General features: G+C 50.6%; 1 protein-coding gene across 3 annotated transcripts in view; it reads right to left on the minus strand.

Moving 5' to 3' along the window:
* Positions 1–18767, minus strand: part of SLC43A2 (solute carrier family 43 member 2) — a 47257-nt gene that overhangs the window by 15472 nt on the left and 13018 nt on the right. For 2 of the 3 annotated variants that reach the window (XM_031967782.1, XM_003770115.4), the window contains exons 2-5: positions 16523–16727; positions 14924–14979; positions 12999–13075; positions 14–106 (exon numbers count right to left, since the gene is read on the minus strand). In XM_031967782.1, the coding sequence (XP_031823642.1) occupies positions 14–106; positions 12999–13075; positions 14924–14979; positions 16523–16727 (431 nt within the window). Of the gene's footprint in view, positions 1–13; positions 107–12998; positions 13076–14923; positions 14980–16522; positions 16728–17560; positions 17586–18767 lie in introns of those variants that run through there. The other variant, XM_031967783.1, reaches the window with a different exon arrangement.

Consider the following 18767-nt stretch of genomic DNA (forward strand, 5'->3'; position numbering starts at 1 on the left):
CAAGAAGCCTCACCTTGACTGCTGGGAAAGTCACCGCGGAAGAGGCGTAGGAGCCGATCATCAGGGCGATGAATGTGGATCGGAGGTCACCGAACATGTTGGGCAGCTGGAAAACAGATGGGGCCGCAGTTAGGAGGCAGAGAGGGGGAGGCCAGGAAAAGGAGGATCTCCTGGGGAAGGAGAGGGGCCTGAATCTCACTGGGCAGAGGGAGGGACGAATGCCAGGAGAGCGCCACAAAGAACGAGGAATCAGGAAAGTCGAGTTCAAATCCTGGCTTTGATACGTGCTGTGACTTAGCCCTTCTGGGTCCCAGTGTCTTCATCCAGAAGACGGGGGCGTAGTGGTCCTTTTGGACTACCTCTCCTAGGCCTGTCACGAGGAAAACTCTGTAGAGCCGACTGTGTCCCCCTTGGGGACAGCTTCAGTGCCCCGAGGGAAGCCAACCCAAGAGATCACTGACCCTTTGTTAACAGAGAACTCCTCCTCAGCCTCGAGCTCTGGGGCCAGTGGTCAATGCCCTGCGCTGAGCTCCGCCCGTAGCACTGGGAAGCAGCACCTTGGGACCCCCGCCTTTCCCCGGCGTCCCAAGAACATAGTATCCTGAGGGCCAAGACCTCTCCTCAAAGGGAGCGTGGCCCCAAGGAAGAATTTACTTATGTGGGGCAACCAGGGGGCGCAGTGGGCAGAGCACCAGCCCTGAAGTCAGGAGGACCTGGGTTCAAATCCAGCTTCAGATACTTAACACTTCCTGGCTGTGTAACCCTGGGCCAGTCACTTAACCGCAACTGCCACAGCAAAAAAAAAAAAAAAAGAAGAAGAAGAAGAATTTATTTGGGAATCACAAGATAGAGCAAGAAATCAGGGCAAGAGGGGAAGGAGAATGAAGATGGTCTCCCCAAAGGAGAGGAGAAAAGGCCTCCCTTCCCCTTGTCAGAGCAGGAGCTCCTGGAGCTCTGCGGGTGTTTGTCCTGCTGCCCATCAGTTTCACTTGGAACTGGCTGCTGGGCTTATGGATAGGGGCTCACCCGACTCTGGGAAACTCCCCTACTTGGAGGTGGGCAGCTCTCCCTTTCCCTCTCCCTCCCTCCCTCCTTCTCTGTCCACCTTCTCCTCCCTCTCCCAGCTAGGAGAGTTTTTGTAGCTGGTCCCATTGATTTGGAAACAGCTCAACCAGCTGTCCTAAGGGTAATGAAATATTACTGAAATGTAAGAAATGGCAAGAGATGGATTCAGAGAAACCTGAAAAGACTTCTATGAACTGAGGCAGAGGGAAATGAGGAGATCCAGGAAGACGATTTATATGATGATCATGGAAAGGAAAGTCGCTCTGAAAGACTTCACGACTCATTCATTCAATGACGGAGCCTCCTACTTTCTGGCTGAGGGCCTTGGGACAGAATGAGATGCATTTTCAGACATGGCCAAGGTGAGGAATCGTTTTCTTTGACATACTTATCTCTTACAAGGGAGGCCTTCTATTTGGATTGGGGAGTGAGTTAATGGGAAGTGACAGAGATGGGGAAAACAAGAAATAAGCAATGATAAAATATTTTGAAAATACTCTGAAGAAAATACAAAGTTCTGGAAAGGCAATGTTGTTACTAAAATCTGACACACACTTTTAAAGGTCAAACTATATATCACAGCTTCCTGTCATTTCCTTAAAAAAAAAAACTTTGCACATTAGAATGTTTGTGTTTGCTGATGATTAGATTCAAATAAAAATCATTTTGTTAAATGTGGAGCAGGGCCTTAAATTTAGAAAAATTGGGAACCACCTGCCAAGACGACAGAACAAACTGCTTTCAATTTTGATCCAGCAGAAGGTCTTTGGAGAGAGCAATGTCAGCATTTCACAATCCCACAAAGGCTTCCTGAGGATCATGGTCAGCTTCCCCTCTTGGTTTGGAAAAAAGCAAGATGGGAAAATTCTCTCACCACTCAGAATGAATCACCCTGAGTGTGTGTGTGTGTGTGTGTGTGTGTGTGTGTGTGTGTGTATGTGTGTGAGAGAGAGAGAGAGAATGAGAGAGAGAGAGAGAGAGGAGAGAGGGTGTATGTCTGCCTGTGTGTCTGTGTGAATGTGTCTGAGTGTGAATATCTCTCTGTGTGTGAAGGTGTCTGTGCATCTGTGTGTATGGGGGAAGTACTTGACTTTCCCCTGACCTCTCACCATGGCGGGGAGGGGGGGGGAGGGGGGGAAGGAGGGTGTCCCCAGCCTCCTCTTCTCTCTCCCCCACCCAACCCATTCTATACCTGGAGGGAGGGGAGCAGGTTGCACCTTCCAACCAATCAGAGAACAGAGTAAACTCAGTAACCAACAAAAGACACGGGAGTGAAAGTAGAGAACTTACTGTCTGACCCAAGGCCACTCCACCCTGCTTCCTCCCTGGAGGCTCAGGATCTGGGTTCAAACCCTACCTCTGAGACTCGGCACATAGGCAGGTGTCCTTCTTCACCCGCAGTTATGGGATTGGTCACAGTGGTATCCTGACTATGACTCTATGAACCTGGGTGACTTTGGGAAAGTCCCTGGGCCTTAATTTCCTCATCTGTCAAATGATGAATTTGGACCCACTGCCTCCAAGGCCCTTCCAGGCCTAGCTCTCGGGACATCCTGGGGCAAAGGATTGGCAGCTGCCATCTGTCCAGGTGCCACAAGTTTGTGACTGAACGCGAGGCTCCCCTCCCAAGTCCACAAATTCCTTTTCAATCCTCCCAAAGAACTGGATACAGAGGTGACAACCCACTCAGACCAGACCTGGGCCACTAACTGCAGTGATCACTTTCCTTACTTTAAAATCCACTCTGACTTCCTTTGCTGTCCCCTCGCCACTATCTTTTTTTTTTTTTTTTTTTTTTTTTAAAGCATCAAAGAAAAAGGATGGAGGCAGCTGAAGGCCAGAACCTTGGCCCCTTGCCCTCCTCAGGAGAGCTTCCCTGTGACTCCATGTTCTGAAAGAAGCCCCTTCTCCAGCCTTCCCACCCCCGTCGGGCAGAACTGTTGGCCCTCCCCTCCCCAGCCTTCCCTGGGGTTCTGCTTCTCACCCAGCAGCCCTCTCCTCCTGAAAACTCCCCTCCTCCACAAAAGTGGCCATACAACTATTAAGTACCTACTAGGTACATCTGAATAATAGAAATGCGAAGCCCCTGCCTTCAAGGAGCTTACAGTCTATGGACATATGGGGGAAGGAGAGGGCAGCGTAGGTACGGGAAAAACAAAGATGAGAGAACTCTGGACCAATGCCGGGAAGCAGAGGAAATGGGCCTGGGGGTTAGTGAGCATGGATGAGAAAAAATGACAAGCTTTATTTTCACTAACTCTAGCTAAAATTTAGTATTTCCTTCAGTTATGAATTAAAAAGAACCCCCTCCATTATTCAGAGAAGGGGTTCACAGGCTTCACCAGCTCCCCAAAGGGGTGAATGGCCCAACAAACGTCAGGAACCCCCACGACCTTGTGGGTTGTGAGTTCACTTGCCAGGATATATTAGGATGGAATTTGAACCCCGAACTCCTGCGCTCTGAGATCAGCTTCCCAGTCACTAGGCAACACTGCCTCTATTCAATCCACACAGAACTTATACCAAGTAAAGATGTGTCTTTCACACATGGGGCGGGCATTAATGTCTCCTCGGGCCAGTTTAGGGCTATATGGAGTGGGGGGTGATCGGCTCGCATCTTGTGAGGCCTTCCCAGCCCCTGTGCTCCCCGAGAGCAGGCACCCCATCCCTTTCTCTGTGTCCTCCCCAGGACAAGCAGCTTGGCCACCAGACAGAAGATGCTGAGCAGCTTCATGTGCCCGCTGCCTGGCACATCAGAGGCTGGGCTCAGCCCCACACACTCAAAGGAACCCGCTCAGCAACAACCATTTCCTGATTTCTTAGAATCTCGGCATCCACTCTCCCGGCTCCATCAGGGTCCTTGGGGACTTCCGGAGCCACCGACACTCCGGGTCCCGGTCAGCCGACTTCCATGGGGTGAATCAGCCCAGCTTTCGCCAGCCCCCCCTGCCAGGGACTGGCTGTTCTATCCCGGGCCCTGCTCACGCTGGAATGCCGGTGACTCACTCCCTCGCAAGCAGCCTCTTGAGAGCTCTCAAGAGCTGTAAACAGGCACAGTCAGCCTGACCTTCTCAGAGGGAAGTAAACAGCAAGTCTGGCCCCTCTCCCAGCTCTGCAACCACTCAGGGTGACTTCCAGCCCCTCCCCAAGCCAGTCCTGGGCCCCATCCCATGATCCCAGAGGGCCATAGACACCTGAGGAGAGGGAGAAAGGCCGGCACCTTCCGTGCAGCTGAGAACCTCAGAGAGCTGCCCGGAACACGCAGGGGTCACAGGGCATCAAAGGCGGCCTTCCCAAAGCCCAATGCCAGCTTTCTATCCTCTCGACTGCTCACTGGGCACCTTAGGCAACCTAAATTCAACCCCCGGTCTGGCAGATCAGGAAACTGAAATTCAGTCACATGGAGTGCCTTCCAGGAGGTCCTGGAGGCTACAGGAGAGAGCCCACCAGCCCGGGTCCAAAGGGGCATGCAGGGTGAGCTCTCTGTAAACCCAAAAGTGCTCTAAGGTGCTGGCCATGACCAACTGGATCTGTGCAACGCTGTCATACAGCGAGCTTAGGAGACTCCCAGCCACAGAACCAAGAAAGGAGGTTTAGAGATTTAAAAAAAAAAGGCACCAGCAGCACAGTATGGTGCAAAGAGGGCCAGACTTAGGGTCCGAGGTGCCGGGTTCCAATCCTTGCTCAGCTGTTTACCTGTAGGAACCTTGGTCTAACTCATTTCACATCCTTGACTCAGTTTCCTTGTCTATAAGATGAGGGATGCACAGCAACAGCAACTGCACAGGTCTGCTCAAGAACGATCAAGAACCCCAGGACAAACTAGAAACAAACTCCCAGGGTTGGCCTTTCTACAAAGAGTCCCAGCTTACTCCCTGTCCCCAGCCTCCTGTTTCACCCAACTGGCCTCTCCATCATCATCCTGCTCCCCCCATGACCCCAACACCTTCTTTCCCCACCTCCACTGCTCGGGATCTTTTCATGGCATAGCTTAACTGGTCCCTTCCTCCAGGAAGCCTTTCTGCACACCCCCAGTGGTGAAGACTTCCTCCCAGGCCCTCCTTCCCCCTATCTGCTGTGTACAGATGTTTTGATTGCTCTGCGTGAAGTATTTTCTTCCCAGGAAGCTCCTTGAAGCCGGGGACCCTGGTAGTTAGGGAACGGCAGAGAGCATAGAGCCCTGGACCTAACTGGTGGTCAGGAAAATCTGAGTTCAAATCCTGCCTCCAACACTTTGGGCAAATCACTTAACCTGTTTGACCCATTTCCTCGGCTAGAAAATGGGGATCATGCTAGTCCCTACCTGCCGGGGCTGTTGGAAATCAACAAGATAGCACTGTAAAGCGCTCAGAACAGACAAGATAACACTGTAAAGTGCTCAGCACAGCGCCCGGCGCACGAGTGAGTATTGGGCTGGCTGCTGCTGGTGCTGGTGGTGCTGGTGGCAGTGGGAGCAGCAGCAGGAGTCGCAATACGGACAGTAACAGTAGGAGCAGGCGTGATAATAACAGCAGCAGCAGCAGTGATAGTACCAGCAAAGTAGCAGCAGGAGCAGCGATAGTAACCCCAGGAGGAGGAGGAATGGGAGCAGTAATAGGAGCAGCAGGAGCAACAGTAACAGCAGGAGCAGCAGTAATAGTAGTAGCAGTAGTGATAACAGCAGCAACAATAGCATTGTGATAGTAACCACAGAAGGAGGAGGAATAGGAGCAGTAATAGGAGCAGCAGTAGCAACAATAACAGCAGGAGCAGCAGCAGTGATAGTATCAACAAAGTAGCAGCAGGAGTAGCGACAGTAACCCCAGGAAGAGTAATAGTAATGGTAATAGGAGCAGCAGTAGTAGTAATAGGAATAGCAGGAGTAACAGTAGCAGCAGGAGTAGCAGAAATAGTAGTAGCAGTAGTGATAATAACAGCAACAATAGCATTGTGATAGTAACCACAGAAGGAGGAGGAATAGGAGCAGTAATAGGAGCAGCAGTAGTAGTAATAGGAATAGCAGGAGTAACAGTAGCAGCAGGAGTAGCAGAAATAGTAGTAGCAGTAGTGATAATAACAGCAACAGCAATAGCATTAGTGATAGTAACCTCAGGAGGAGGAGTAATAGGAGCAGCAACAACAATAGCAGCAGCAGCAATAAAAATAATAGTTACAACAGGGATAGCAGTAACAGTAGCAGCAACAGTAACAGTAGTAGTAGTGATAGTAACAACAGTAGTAATAATAATAATAGCACAGTAACAGTAACAGCAATGGCAACAGCAGTAGCAGCAGTAGTGATGGTAACAGCAGGAATAGAAGTAGCAGTAATGGTAACAGCAAGAGCAGCAGAGCAGCAGCCAGTCACAGAACTAACAGAAGCACCAGTATCAGGAGGAGCAGGGGCCGCCGCCGCCGCAGGTACAGTGGCGGGAGCAGTGTTACTTATGACTTTGGAGTCTCCATCTGTCACATTTTATGACTGGGAAACCTGCTGGCTAAATCCTCCCGGATTGGATTGAATTTGAACGGAGGGTCTCTTGTCATTCGACTCAAGTGGTAAATGGAACACGAGAGGCCCAAAGGTCCCATCCCAGGTCTGCCTAGGGGCCCAGGCCAGAGGTCTCCGAGGGAGACCCAGGGACTGGAGGGGAGCCCAGCCCAGGAAGAGAGGCCGTGCCACCTGGAGAGACTCGCACACGCCCAGTGTTTGTGTGAGTGCCCGCACAGGCAGGGATCCAGGTGCCAGTCTGGACAAGCCAACCCGGCCAAGCTGTACTGTTTTATAACCTCACAGCTGAGATCCTCTGGGCCAAGAGCTCCATCTCACAAAGACGCCGTGGTCATCTTTGGGCCTGCCTGATAAGCAGTTTCCCAGCTGCTGCTGGGAAGGGCTGGGAAGGGTGGGGCGGGAGATAAGACCGAGGCCTGCAAGGACCACTGCCCCAAGTGCCTGATTCCCCCTGTTGAGTCAGGTGCTTTGGCAAAGCCTCAGAGACAGTGTTCTGGCTAGGGGTAGAGAGCTGGCAGCAGCTTCTTTTGGGCCCCAAGAGGCAGAACCACAAACCAGAAGTCCAAGGAGGGTTCTTGGGAGACTGCAGAGTGAGGGGACATGGACCGGGAGCTTGGCTCTGCTGCTGGGATATCCATACCCTGGATTCCTCTATTGTTTGGTCATTAGCTGCCATATGTACGAGATTCCTACTTGGCGCCATTGAGGCAGCTGAGTGGTGCAGTGGGTAAAGCCCTAGGTCTGGGACCAGGAAACCCCGAGTTCAAATCTGGCCTCAGACAATTACTAGCTAGGAGGACTTTGGCCAAATCACATCACCCTACTTGCCTCGGTTTCCTTATCTGTAAAATGAACTGGAGAAGGAAATGGCAAACCACTTCAGTATCTCCACCAAGAAAACCCCAAAGGGATCCCCAAGATTTGGACAGGACTAAAGTGACAGAACAACAACAAAACTCAGTGGCCAAGAGGGAATAACAGTTTACCACTATGCCATAATCCCCACATCCCCTGCTCCTTGCTCTCCCTGGACTTCCTACTCCACTTCAGAACTACCAAAACTTTGCTTCTCCCCATAATCTGTGCCTCTGATCCCCTGGACATTGGGCAGAAAGGCTGCTGAGGCTGTGCGTCTGGTCACAGACAGGATACCGGGAGGCCCGGGACAGCCGAAAGCCCATGGGCCCAGCATCCTGGAAGACTCAGTTCCTTACTTTCCTCTGGTAGCCGCGTAAGGGAGCTGCAGCCCCTCAGAGAGGAAAGCCCAGAAGGTTCCGAAGGAAGCCAAGGGGCCCGAACCGCACTTCTCCAAAAGCTGCCATCCCCAGCTGAAGAAGCCATCCCCTCTCTCAGACACGCCAGTGGGGAGCTTCAGTCTGGAACCCACTCTGCTCACTTTCTGCCCTCCTGGTCTCAGTGGGAAGTCAGACCTTTTTCATTAAGAAACTGGGTAGCTCTTAGGACCCTCCCCTCCCCACTTGAACTCCACGCCCCTGCCAGGTTTTCATCCCAGAACTCCCTGTTCCACCCACACTGACAAAGGTCAGAGTAATGAGGTGGAAAAGAGATTTTCAAAATGTTGGCTGCATCAGCTTCCATCTCTAAGCAACAGAGGCTCCAGATTGCACCAGGCTAGCTGCACCCACTGGGCCGTGTTTACGCGCCCCATCGATGAGCTCCACCAAAGTGGTAAATTGTATAAATGGAAGGAATTAAGCAAACAAACTAAAGTGCACTCCCAGATGGAGGAGAAGTGGCTATGGGGCAGCTCGGTGCTTTAGGAGAGGCCCTGGGGCGGGAGTCCTGATGGGGCCCAAACACAGCTGGAGGCCAAAGGGGCAAGAGAAGGGGCTCCGAGTCACAGGGTCTGGCTTCAAACCCCCTCTCTTGTGCTTACGATCTATGTGGCCATAGGTGAGTAATTCTACCTCCCTGGACCTCAGCTTCCTTATCTGTAAAAGGGAAGGTCACAGAAAATAGTCTTTGAAGTCCCTTTTAATTCCTGAGCCACAATCCTAATTCCTTCCCTCCCTGGGCCTCAGTTGCCTCATCTGTAAAAATGAAAAGGTCAGATTGGACAGACTGAGGATTGAGCAGAATCCCAGGGCTCTGGATGTGCTCCAATATGCTGGGAGGCCGAGATTGGCCATGAGGTGTAGATATGCAGCAAGAGATCCTGGAAAAGCTGGAGAGACATGATGCTGAAGCCATAGGTGTCTGACAGGACAAAGCCACGGCCTCTCATATTATTCTAAAGTGTCCTCCGCTTGCCTTTATTCACATGGTAGCCCAACCTCTCAGGGACTGGGACCTGTCTCCATGCAGAGGTCCTGTCACCACAAAGCAGGTTTCCTGTCTGGGGAGGAGGGTCAGAGAAGGGCAGAAATAATCCTGAAGATTCCCAATATGCAACAGGTTCAAATGTGGGCAGGAGAGGGGCCCAGAGAACACGGATCTCCTTCTATCCTAGGGACGATGGCAGCTGAAACCTGCATTTCTGCTTTTTTCAGTCTCGGCCTATGTGGACAAACCAGGTTTCCCGGGCTCAGCAGAAGTCCTAGGCAGCCCAAGAACATTACCTAACACCTCTGACCCTGTCCCTTAGGGCTCTTACTCCAATTCCCCTTAAAGGGCCAACTCAGAAAAGCAAAAAGCCTGATTTGCAAAGCACCACTCCACCACAAGCCCTGCCTGTGGCCATTAGCAAGCTTCTCGTGAGCTGCCAACACCATGGGCACAGATTCCCAGAAAAGGTTATCCAGGGAGCCAGAGCTGGCTCGGGAAGAGAAGGAACCACTGTCTTACTTGTGTCACTACACCCCCGTTCTCCCTTGCCACATGTGTCTCCACCTCCCGGCGTCCTGATACTCTCTGGCCACTGGACCTAGCAGACTCTGGAGGGGACAGTGAGGCAGGGGACCTCGCGCAGATGCCCTCCCTCAAATCCAATTCCCTTGCATGTCATGGCGTCCCCTCCTGATGTCATGGTCCTCTTCGAGAATAAGAACAACAAAGACAGACTCCTAGGGACGGATCTCCTGGTGGGGGCTCATTAGCATCCCTTTCTCTGGGCCACCCTGAGGGAAGTGCTAGGTCCAGGGATGGGGGGGGGGGCATCAGCACTGCCACCATCCCACAGAGAAGTCTCCTTATTCACATGTACCTTCTGCCCCCTCCCCAACCCCACGGCACCCAGCAGCGCCTGGCTCAGTACAAAGGCACTTTTACTCCACACTTTGTATCCTTGCCAGCACAATCGAGTGGTCAGTGCTACTCCTGACTTTTATCTGTGGGAAAACAAGTTATGTGGAGAAAATCTAGAGGACGTTCTAAGGACCCAAGCTTCTGCTATCCTCCCTTGATGATCCTTTCATTCCCACAAACCTTGTAGCCATCCCCAGATGATTCCCAGCTCTGCAGTCCAACCCCCTAAATTTACACCAGAGGAAACAGTACAAGTGAGCTTAGCCGGCTCTCCCAGAGACTAAGCGGCAGAAGCAAGATTTGAATGCAGGTCCTGTGACCCCAGGCTTGTCCGTCGGTGCCATTTCTCTAGTTCCTTGGTGCTGAAAAGAAGCTGATGAATTCACGACTGCCCCGGTGACCCGCCTGTCCTCCTGTTTCTGAGAGAGCTTCTCTAGCTCCAGTGCTGAATATTTTCAGACATGAGGCCCTCAGAGGCACAGACTGTCTCTTCTCTTTATTACAAACCGCCAACTAATGTCACCGAATCAATCACAGCCACAAAATGGGAGTCACTACGACAGGGGGCTGGATCCCATGACCTTCTGAGGTCCCTTCAGGCTCTAGAAACAAAGCTCTGACTGCTTTGCCCAGCTCCAGCTAAGTCCAAGGCTGGAGACTTCTATGAGTTTTAGGAAAGAATCCTTCAGTTTTAGGAAAAAGAAAAGGGAAGGAAGAGGAGTTGGGAAGCTGGGGGGGGGGGCAGCAGGGATACAGGGGGTACAGGAGAACCTGGAATAGAGCATCAAGGGGAGGTTTACAGCTCCTAGACCCATTGACCTGGAATCAGAGCTGGGGATTTTACTAGTTTTGGCCCCAGATTCTGGCTCAGAGCCCACAAGGGAACTGTTAATGAGACGCTAATACCCCTCTAAGTAGTTAATGAGTGGATAAGCACACCTAAAGTCCTTAAAGCACCAAAGGGTTCCCTTTCTTCTCTGAGGTGGCTCATGACCTGCGGCAGCTAAGCAAAGGTTCCAAGCTGGTGTGGAAACCTGGGAAGATGAAGACCAAGGGAGGAGGCACAAGGCGTGTTCCAAAGGCAGCTGGCTCACTTTTTCAACAAGGCCCTCTATGGTATCATCCGGCAGTGTCAGGAGGCGGATGAACACGTGCATACACACAGCTCTGAGCTGGTTCGTGCTCTCCTCCTAAAGCTGGTGAACTAAAAGGCAGGGCAATTAGGGCCCAAGGGTTACTCTAACTCTTTAAATAGGGTTAAGCCAACTCCTTGTTTCCTCCTTCCTCCTGGCCCCCTTCCCTCAATTGCTTCACAGGCTCCTCCTGGCTTTTGCCCCCTGCAAGGGCAAGAACAGAGCTGCCCAAATGCCCCAGGATATGCCCTGTCCAGGAACATCATGCCCTGTCCCAAAGAGAACCCTCTAATGACAAAATGTACCTCCTTCTTTTTTGCAGAGGTGGGAGACTATGGATATGGAACACCACATACACACACTTAGCTGACGTGTTTGCTTGCTCAACTCTCCCCCCCCCCACACACACCTCTTTTATTTCTTTTGTTCTTTGTGGGTAAAGGAGAAGAAAATAGTTCAAAAATGAAGGTAACATGAAAACACATGGTATTGATACATATTTTAAAAATAAAGACTACCTTTTAATCTTCTGTCTAAATAATCTCATTATTCTCATGACTTTTTGAATCTTAGAATAGCCTAAACTGTTGAATAAGAAAAATCTTCTCTGGCTGCCCTCTCATATGGAACCGCTTCCCTTTTCCTCTTTCCATTCACTGCCTGTATGCCAGTGGGCAAATCTCCCTTTCCTCAAGCCTCAGTTTCCTGTTCTGTAACACGAGGGTGTTTTCCCCCAAACTCTATTTATTCAAACCTGCTTTTCCTGTGCACAGAAGCCCACTTTCAGCCAGCTGTTCCTGTGAAGGGTGAAAGATAAAGGAGAGGTGCAGAGACCTTTCCCCACCTTCACTGCCCCAGAGTAGGTGGAGCCAACTCAGAAAGAAAACAGATCCTCCCTTACCTAAGTTTTCCCTCTTAGTTTCATAACAAGAGGCAAGGCGAGGGTGGGGTGTGGGGAAGTTCCAGTCATGGTCTTTTTTTAGGCTGTGCTGCTATGCCAGTCTCCGGAACATCATGGCAGCATTTGCCAAAGGCAGATGAGGAGGAAAAGGGACAAGACAGAAAATGTTCTGTCCCGATGCTATGTGGTTAACAGGCCGAAGACCATCTTCTCTAACAAACCCTGAGCCAAGGATGGGCCACTTCCCTGGGTCAGAGGGGAAAGAACCTGACTTCAGGTTGGCAGGGACTCCAGAGGCCACCAATCCAAGCACCTCGTGTTACAAAGCAGGAAACTGAGGCCCAGAGAAAGGGAGAGTTGGCCCCTGGCACACAGGCAGCAAGCGGCAGAGCTCGGATTCAAACCCGGCATTCTATCGGCTCCACCTCCCCTCATCCAGAGGGCCCCAGGACCTCGAGGGACCAACTCCTCTCTCGAGTTTGCCAGTGGGACCGAGCAGAAGGTGGGCCCCTGTGCCAGCTTCCTGCTGGTTTGCTCGATAGGTCATAGGCAGATGCAGAGCTAGAAAGCCAATGCCCCATTTTATGGAGGAGGAGGAGGCCCCTGAGGTGAGCGACCCCCAAGAGTCATATAGTTAGTAAGCCCCCAACCCTTTCCAACTTTGCACCCAGAGACCAACTGTCTCTGGGTCAGCTAACCGTGACACCCCTACCCGAGGTTCTGTCAGCAAGAGCACTGAGAGCATCGAGGGCGGGGAAACATTTCAGAAAGCATGGAGACATGGACACCAAGAACGCTTTTTGTTGCACCGAACCCCTGGAAACAAAGCAGGTGCCCATCGACCAAACTGTGGAGAGAAACCGGGGTAACGAGAAAGGACTAAGCTACAAAAACCAGGCGGTGACTAGGAGGGACTCAGAGACGCTTCCAGAGACTTAGGGAGCCGATTCAGAGGGAACAAGGGGACTGGGAAACAATGCCCAAATGACACGAAATGACACAAAACACAAACGCAGGATGGGCGACCACAATGCCCAGGCCCAGACGTGGATCTGGCCCCCTCCCTTCCTGGCAGACCCAGGCAATGTCCAGGTGAGTTTTGCTGAAACGCTTCCCCCGCTCTCTCTTTGTCATTCTGATAAAAGGGAAGGCTTGTGGCAGAGCAGACACGGGAGGGATAGGGTGGGAGCCAAAACGATCTTACCGTCAGCGAAGTGAAGGTCATGCACATTCCACCGAAGCCATTCAGAGACAGGGAGATGAAGATGAGCACAGAGAGGGCTGTGGGGGAAAGGGAGAATATTTATGGAGGGAGGAGGCTCCCAGGAAGCTGGCCCACTGGGGAGGGAGGATGCCCGGACTGCCCTGCTTTCTCTCCCTTCCTTCTTTGACAGTCAGTGTAACTGAAAGGAGGCTGGGAAAGGAAAACGGAGGGAATCGCTCCTCAGAACACGGTTCACTCTCTCTTAGCATCTCACTAGTAAAAGCTGCCTCATTCCACTCACAATAGAAATATCTGTGCCCTGCAAACTCTATGCCAGGGTCTGAGGTTCAGAATCTGCCCTCTGACCTTTAGAACACGTTTCTTCAAGCCTCCAGTCAAATATCATGTTCTAAGAACACAAGGCTCTTCTTGGCCCCTCACGCTACCATTTTGGAGTCTGTGGGTACCTAGACACATACAGGGGTATATAGTAGTATGGAAGTCCCTTAAGGGCAGGCACTGGCTTGATATTCAACTTAGGACAGGGCCACACACACACACACACACACACACACACACACACACTGCTTAATAAATGCCTGTTGACTGAATCTCTTCCCAAAGTGGGGAGGGGCTGTTTTTTTTTTTTTTTCTTTTTAATTTCTTTTAAATTTCTTTTAAATACACATTACTTTATGAATTATGTTGGGAGAGAAAAATCAGAGCAAAATGGAAAAATCATGAGAGAGATGACAAAACTGAAATGGCATTTTCTGTCCAAAGTCTATTGGGATTGCTTTGGATCACTGAGTCACTCATTGCCCATTCTTGCTGTTATTGTGTCCAATGTCCTCCCTGTTTGGCTTGTTTTCTCAGCCTCAGCTCATGTAAATCTTTCCAGGCTTTTCTAAAGTCAGCTTGTTCATCATTTTTTATGATTTTTATATTTATGAGATTTTATGAGATTTATCTTCATGTTCCACAACTTATTCAGCCATTCCCCAACTGATGGCTATTCATTCCTTTTCCAATTTTGTGGTAGTAAACCGCAAAAAGAGTCGCATAAGCATTTTAGCACAGGTGGGCCCCTTTCCCTGCTTTAAGATCTCTTTGGTTTATAAGCCCAATAGAGACACTGCTGGGTCAAAGGGTATTCACAGTTTATAGCCCTTTGGGCTATAATCACTTTCCGAAATGGTTGGATCATTTTACAACTCCACTAACAATGCATTAATGTTCCAGTTCTCCCATATCCCCTCCGACATTCATCATTATCTTTTCCTGTCATCTTAGCCAATCTGAAAGTTGTGAGGTGGTCCCTCAGAATTGTTTTCGTTTATGTTTCTCTGATCAATAGTGATTAAGAGCATTTTTTCATATAACTATAGATGGCTTTAATTTCATCATCTGAAAATTGTCTGTTCATATCCTTTGACCATTTATCAATTTGGGGGGGGGGAGGGCAGGGAGGGCTGTTTCTTTATGTCCTTGTTTTCACTGGCACCAAGCACAAAGGAGGTGCTTTTGATTTTAATGCATCGGCTCTCCCAGGGAGGGAAGGCCGGTGCCCTCAGGGCAGCTCTGGGTGTTCAGTGGAAGACTGAGCCAGGATGCTATAAGAACTCCGTCCTTTTGCAGCTGGATGGGTGCCATTTTCCACTTGGCATCCCAGGAGTAGCGGGGTCAGTTTGGGTTGAGCAATACCACTGAGGCTGTTTCACACCTACCACTAGTTTCCCTGTGGTTTTCCTGGATAAGTGACCTGTTCTCTTGCCCAGCTGGCAATGTGAAACAATCTACTGGAAATTCCTACCATCTCTGCCCCTTAACCCCTGTTCCCCTCCCAGAACTCAGTACCTATTTTTGTAGGGTGGCAATATGCCAGAGAACACACCCAAGTTCCCCCTCTTGCCCTGAATACTCACATCTTGGGTTACTGGCTCCATAGGCGATCATCAAGCAAGAAACGGAAAAGCAGGCACTGAAAGCAAATGGGAACCATCAGTCATTGTCATTGAGAGCTGGGGTGGAGGGTGCAGTGAATGAAGGGAATCGGAGAGATCACAACTCAGGCTTCCTATCATTGGCCACTAAATGCTGCACTGGAACCACTGAGGGGCCCCTCATCGGCTTGGAAAACCAAAACACTCAACTCAACTCCCTCTAATCTAGGTGGTGCGATGGCAGAACAGGAAACCTGCCCAAGCCCAATTTGGAGGAGGACAGAGTCTGAAGTCTGCCTCTGGCTGGGAGACTCTGGACAAGTCCATTCATTTCTTGGATCTGCTATTTTCTCATCTATAAAATGAAGTTCATCACACTTATAGTGTCTACCTCACAGGACTGCTGTGAGCAAGGTACTTTATAAACCCCAAAGCATTAACAGGGGTCGTCAAACTTTTTAAACAGGGGGCCAGTTCACTGTCCCTCAGACTGTTGGAGGGGAATAAAAACTTTGTTTTGTGGGCCTTTAAATAAAGAAACTTCATAGCCCTGGGGGAGGAGGATAAACGTCTTCAGCTGCCACATCTGGCCCATGGGCCGTAGTTTGAAGACCTCTCCATTAGAGAGACAGCATGTCCCAAAAATCTGGGTACAGTGTGAGGCTTTTGCCTTGTATAAATCTGAATAGTTCCAGTCATCTAATGAACTAATATATGTAAATAATAATATATTATATTATTATATATTATATAAACAATAATATAATGAACTAATATATATAAAAAGTGGATGTAAACCTTAAAACATTATATTTAAATTTTTTTCTTTCTCATAAACTTAGCCATCAACAAACATGACCCTTTCAAAATACAGAGAACAAAAAGGAGGGTTTTTTATGAAACATTTGGTGTTCTATTCTAACCCCAGACTAATAACATTATTGACGTTCCAGATTTTACTCAAGAGAAGATCTAGTCCTTCTCGATTTCACTTGATATCTAACCCCCCACTGTCCTTTATGACCAAAAGAAATAGCCAGAAGGGGTTCTCATTTGTGGAGACTGTTGGAAAAACCTGCCAAGGATGCCCCAAAAGGAAACTTAGAAGACTCAGGAGATCACAGATGAGAACTAGAAAAGACTGAAAGGTCACCTCGTCCACCCAATGGCCAGGGGGTGGAGGAAAGGTAGAATTTGAACTGGTCCTCTGCCTTTGACCCCAAAGCAAACTCCTCATCCCTTGAGGATAGGTACGGTGTCTACCATTCTCCTCTATGCCACCTCTAGTCTCCCTCATGTCACCTGGCCCATGGTTGGACCCACATCACAAGGGCTCAGCTAACTGGGATACCCCATGAGATGTTCCAAAGAACGGAATGGGGCTCAGAGCCTCCCGACTCAGCAACACCGCAAGCCCTCCAGGTGATGGGATTTACCAGGGACCCACCAGTGCCCACTCTGGGTTTTCCCAGAAAGTTTCCCCAAAGGGGAGCTGAAGTTCAGGGCAAGGATGGCCAGCTCCACAGCTAGTAAGTGGCTTGGGAGCGCGGCTGGTCTCCATTCAGGGGTCCTTATACTGACCTGCCAAGCAAGCGCAGCTTGCGGGGGCCATATTTGTCCATGACGATGCCCAGGGGCAGAGTGATGGCACTGAGCAGGAAGGAGCCCACAGTAAAAGCCAAGTTCAGCATTTCATCCTGGGCCTTACAGCTGAGCCAGTTGTTTATCCAGCTCACCTCTTCCTGCTCCACCTCTGGGTCCTGGTCAGAGCTGTTGGTGATGTTCCCTGTGAGATGAAAAGGAGAAGACCCACACACAGTGATGAGGATGAGGGTGACAGGAAAGCCAATCCCACGGAGAAGGTGCCAGCCACCCCCAACATCACCCACAGGGCCGAGAGGCCGGGCCAGCCTGGCTGGAATCAACAGGCACCCGGAGGTTGGCCCCCATCTCCTTCCACTGGAGGGGACAGCCCAGGACCCCAAGATCCGTGGGAAAAGCCTGAGGCATCATCCTGAGATGCAGCCTGGGAGCTGCTCCTGCAGATGCCATAGCCACAGTAGTGAAGTCCCAGAGAGGAAGGTTTGTGCCATCAAAGTCCTTGGCAAATGGTCCAACATCAGGAACCACTATGACTTTATCCATGGCACCGCAGTACTGGCGGGCCTCTAGAACCTTCATTCAGCGTCTTAGGGCACCGTCTGGGGCATCGGGACCAGTCCCCGGCCACGCCCTAATCCCAATACTCTTGACAGTGTCACTATTGGCACCTTTCCCTCTCAAAGGTAAAACTGGCTTTACGACAGAGCCAGGGCAGCAAGTCTGGCCCAGAACCCCTGGAACTACCTTGACCGGTACAGGATACCCAACCTGTTTCCCAATCGCAGCAAAGCCAGCTTCCTTGGACTCGGGCACCAGATAGGAAACCCCGACCCTCCCTCAAAGTCACAGAACCAATGGGAGAAAGCTGGCCCAGGATCAGTTAGTCCAGACCAACCCAAATCGGAGAGACAAGATCAACCCTGGACAAATAACCAAGGCGAGGGCCCTTATCTCACTGCCTTCAACTCTCTTAGTGCAGGATGGGTCCCACACCAAGGTCAAGGGTCGGTGACCCACCCCAAAATAATGCCCAGAGCAGCTGCCACAAGATCAGGTCATCGATGGAATTGGAATTCTGGCCGAACGACGCCAGCTCGCTCCTGATGGATGCAGAAAGCTAAGGCTCGCTGACCTGGGAGAGGGATGGGGAAGGAGAGAGAAGGAGACAGGAGGGAGAAAGGGAGGGAGCTCCCCTGGAGCTCATATTCGTAAAAAGGGAGAGCCCTTTATAAAAGTGCCCGTCTGGCTGATCCCAGAGCCGGGCTTCCTTGATGACTTTTTCAGCTATGCCATTTACTCCTGGTATTCATGACTACGACAACTAAAACCAGCACCTCGGGCTTTGTGACAGAATTTTCCTTTGTAAGTCACCGTGATACCCTCCTTTTTTCTTAAGTAGAGGGGAAAGTTCCTGCTGTATGGCCCTCACTGCTCTTCTGAGTCTCGGTTGCCTGAATTGTCACACCTGGACACACCTGGTCCAGCTCCTGGCACGACAGAGCTTGGCCACAGAAGTGGGGCGACCATGGCCCTGGTCTCTCACCTCCCAAGACCCAGAAATAGAAGGAAAGCAAGAAAGAAGGGGAGAGGCCGTAGGTGAATGGAACAATTAGCTGAACTCTTTCACCAGAATGAGACTGAAAGGGCGCTGACTAATCGTGCAAAACCAGGCCAAGCCCTGAGGTTGTAAAATGACTTTCTTTTTCATTCGGATCTCAACCTGCGAATGGAGGGGCCTTCCCAAAGGCCTGGGATTACAGGAAAAGGAGGGGTGATCCATGAAACTGTAGCTCTTACTTTTCTTTCTAAGTACATCTCCCACCCTGGAGCTTTCCCAGCTCCCCCACTTGGGTGAGCATCTCCCAGTCTTCTGTTCTCTTCCTTGAAATTTTTTTCAGCTGTCCAATGAGTCCTTTCCTTTTATCCTAGCTTGTCGCTCTGGCCCCTTGAAAGCCCACTTTTCTATCTGGAAGAGGAGACGAGAGAAAAGAGAAGAAAGTCTTTGGAACACAGAGACAGTCAGGACCAATTCCTGCATGGACCAATTCCTGCATGGACCACAATGCACTTTGGGGTCATCTCCTCTGCCAGGAGGGGCTTCTGTGCTTCACATCTGATCCCATGGTGAGGAAGGGACAGGGAAAAGGTTCCACTGAACCCAGGGGAGGGACCAGGCCTTCGGGAACTGGTCTGAAACGATCCCTGCTCAGAGATGCCCACACAC

This window comes from Sarcophilus harrisii, chromosome 4 (assembly GCF_902635505.1).
Source record: "Sarcophilus harrisii chromosome 4, mSarHar1.11, whole genome shotgun sequence".
NCBI classification, from domain to species: domain Eukaryota; kingdom Metazoa; phylum Chordata; class Mammalia; order Dasyuromorphia; family Dasyuridae; genus Sarcophilus; species Sarcophilus harrisii.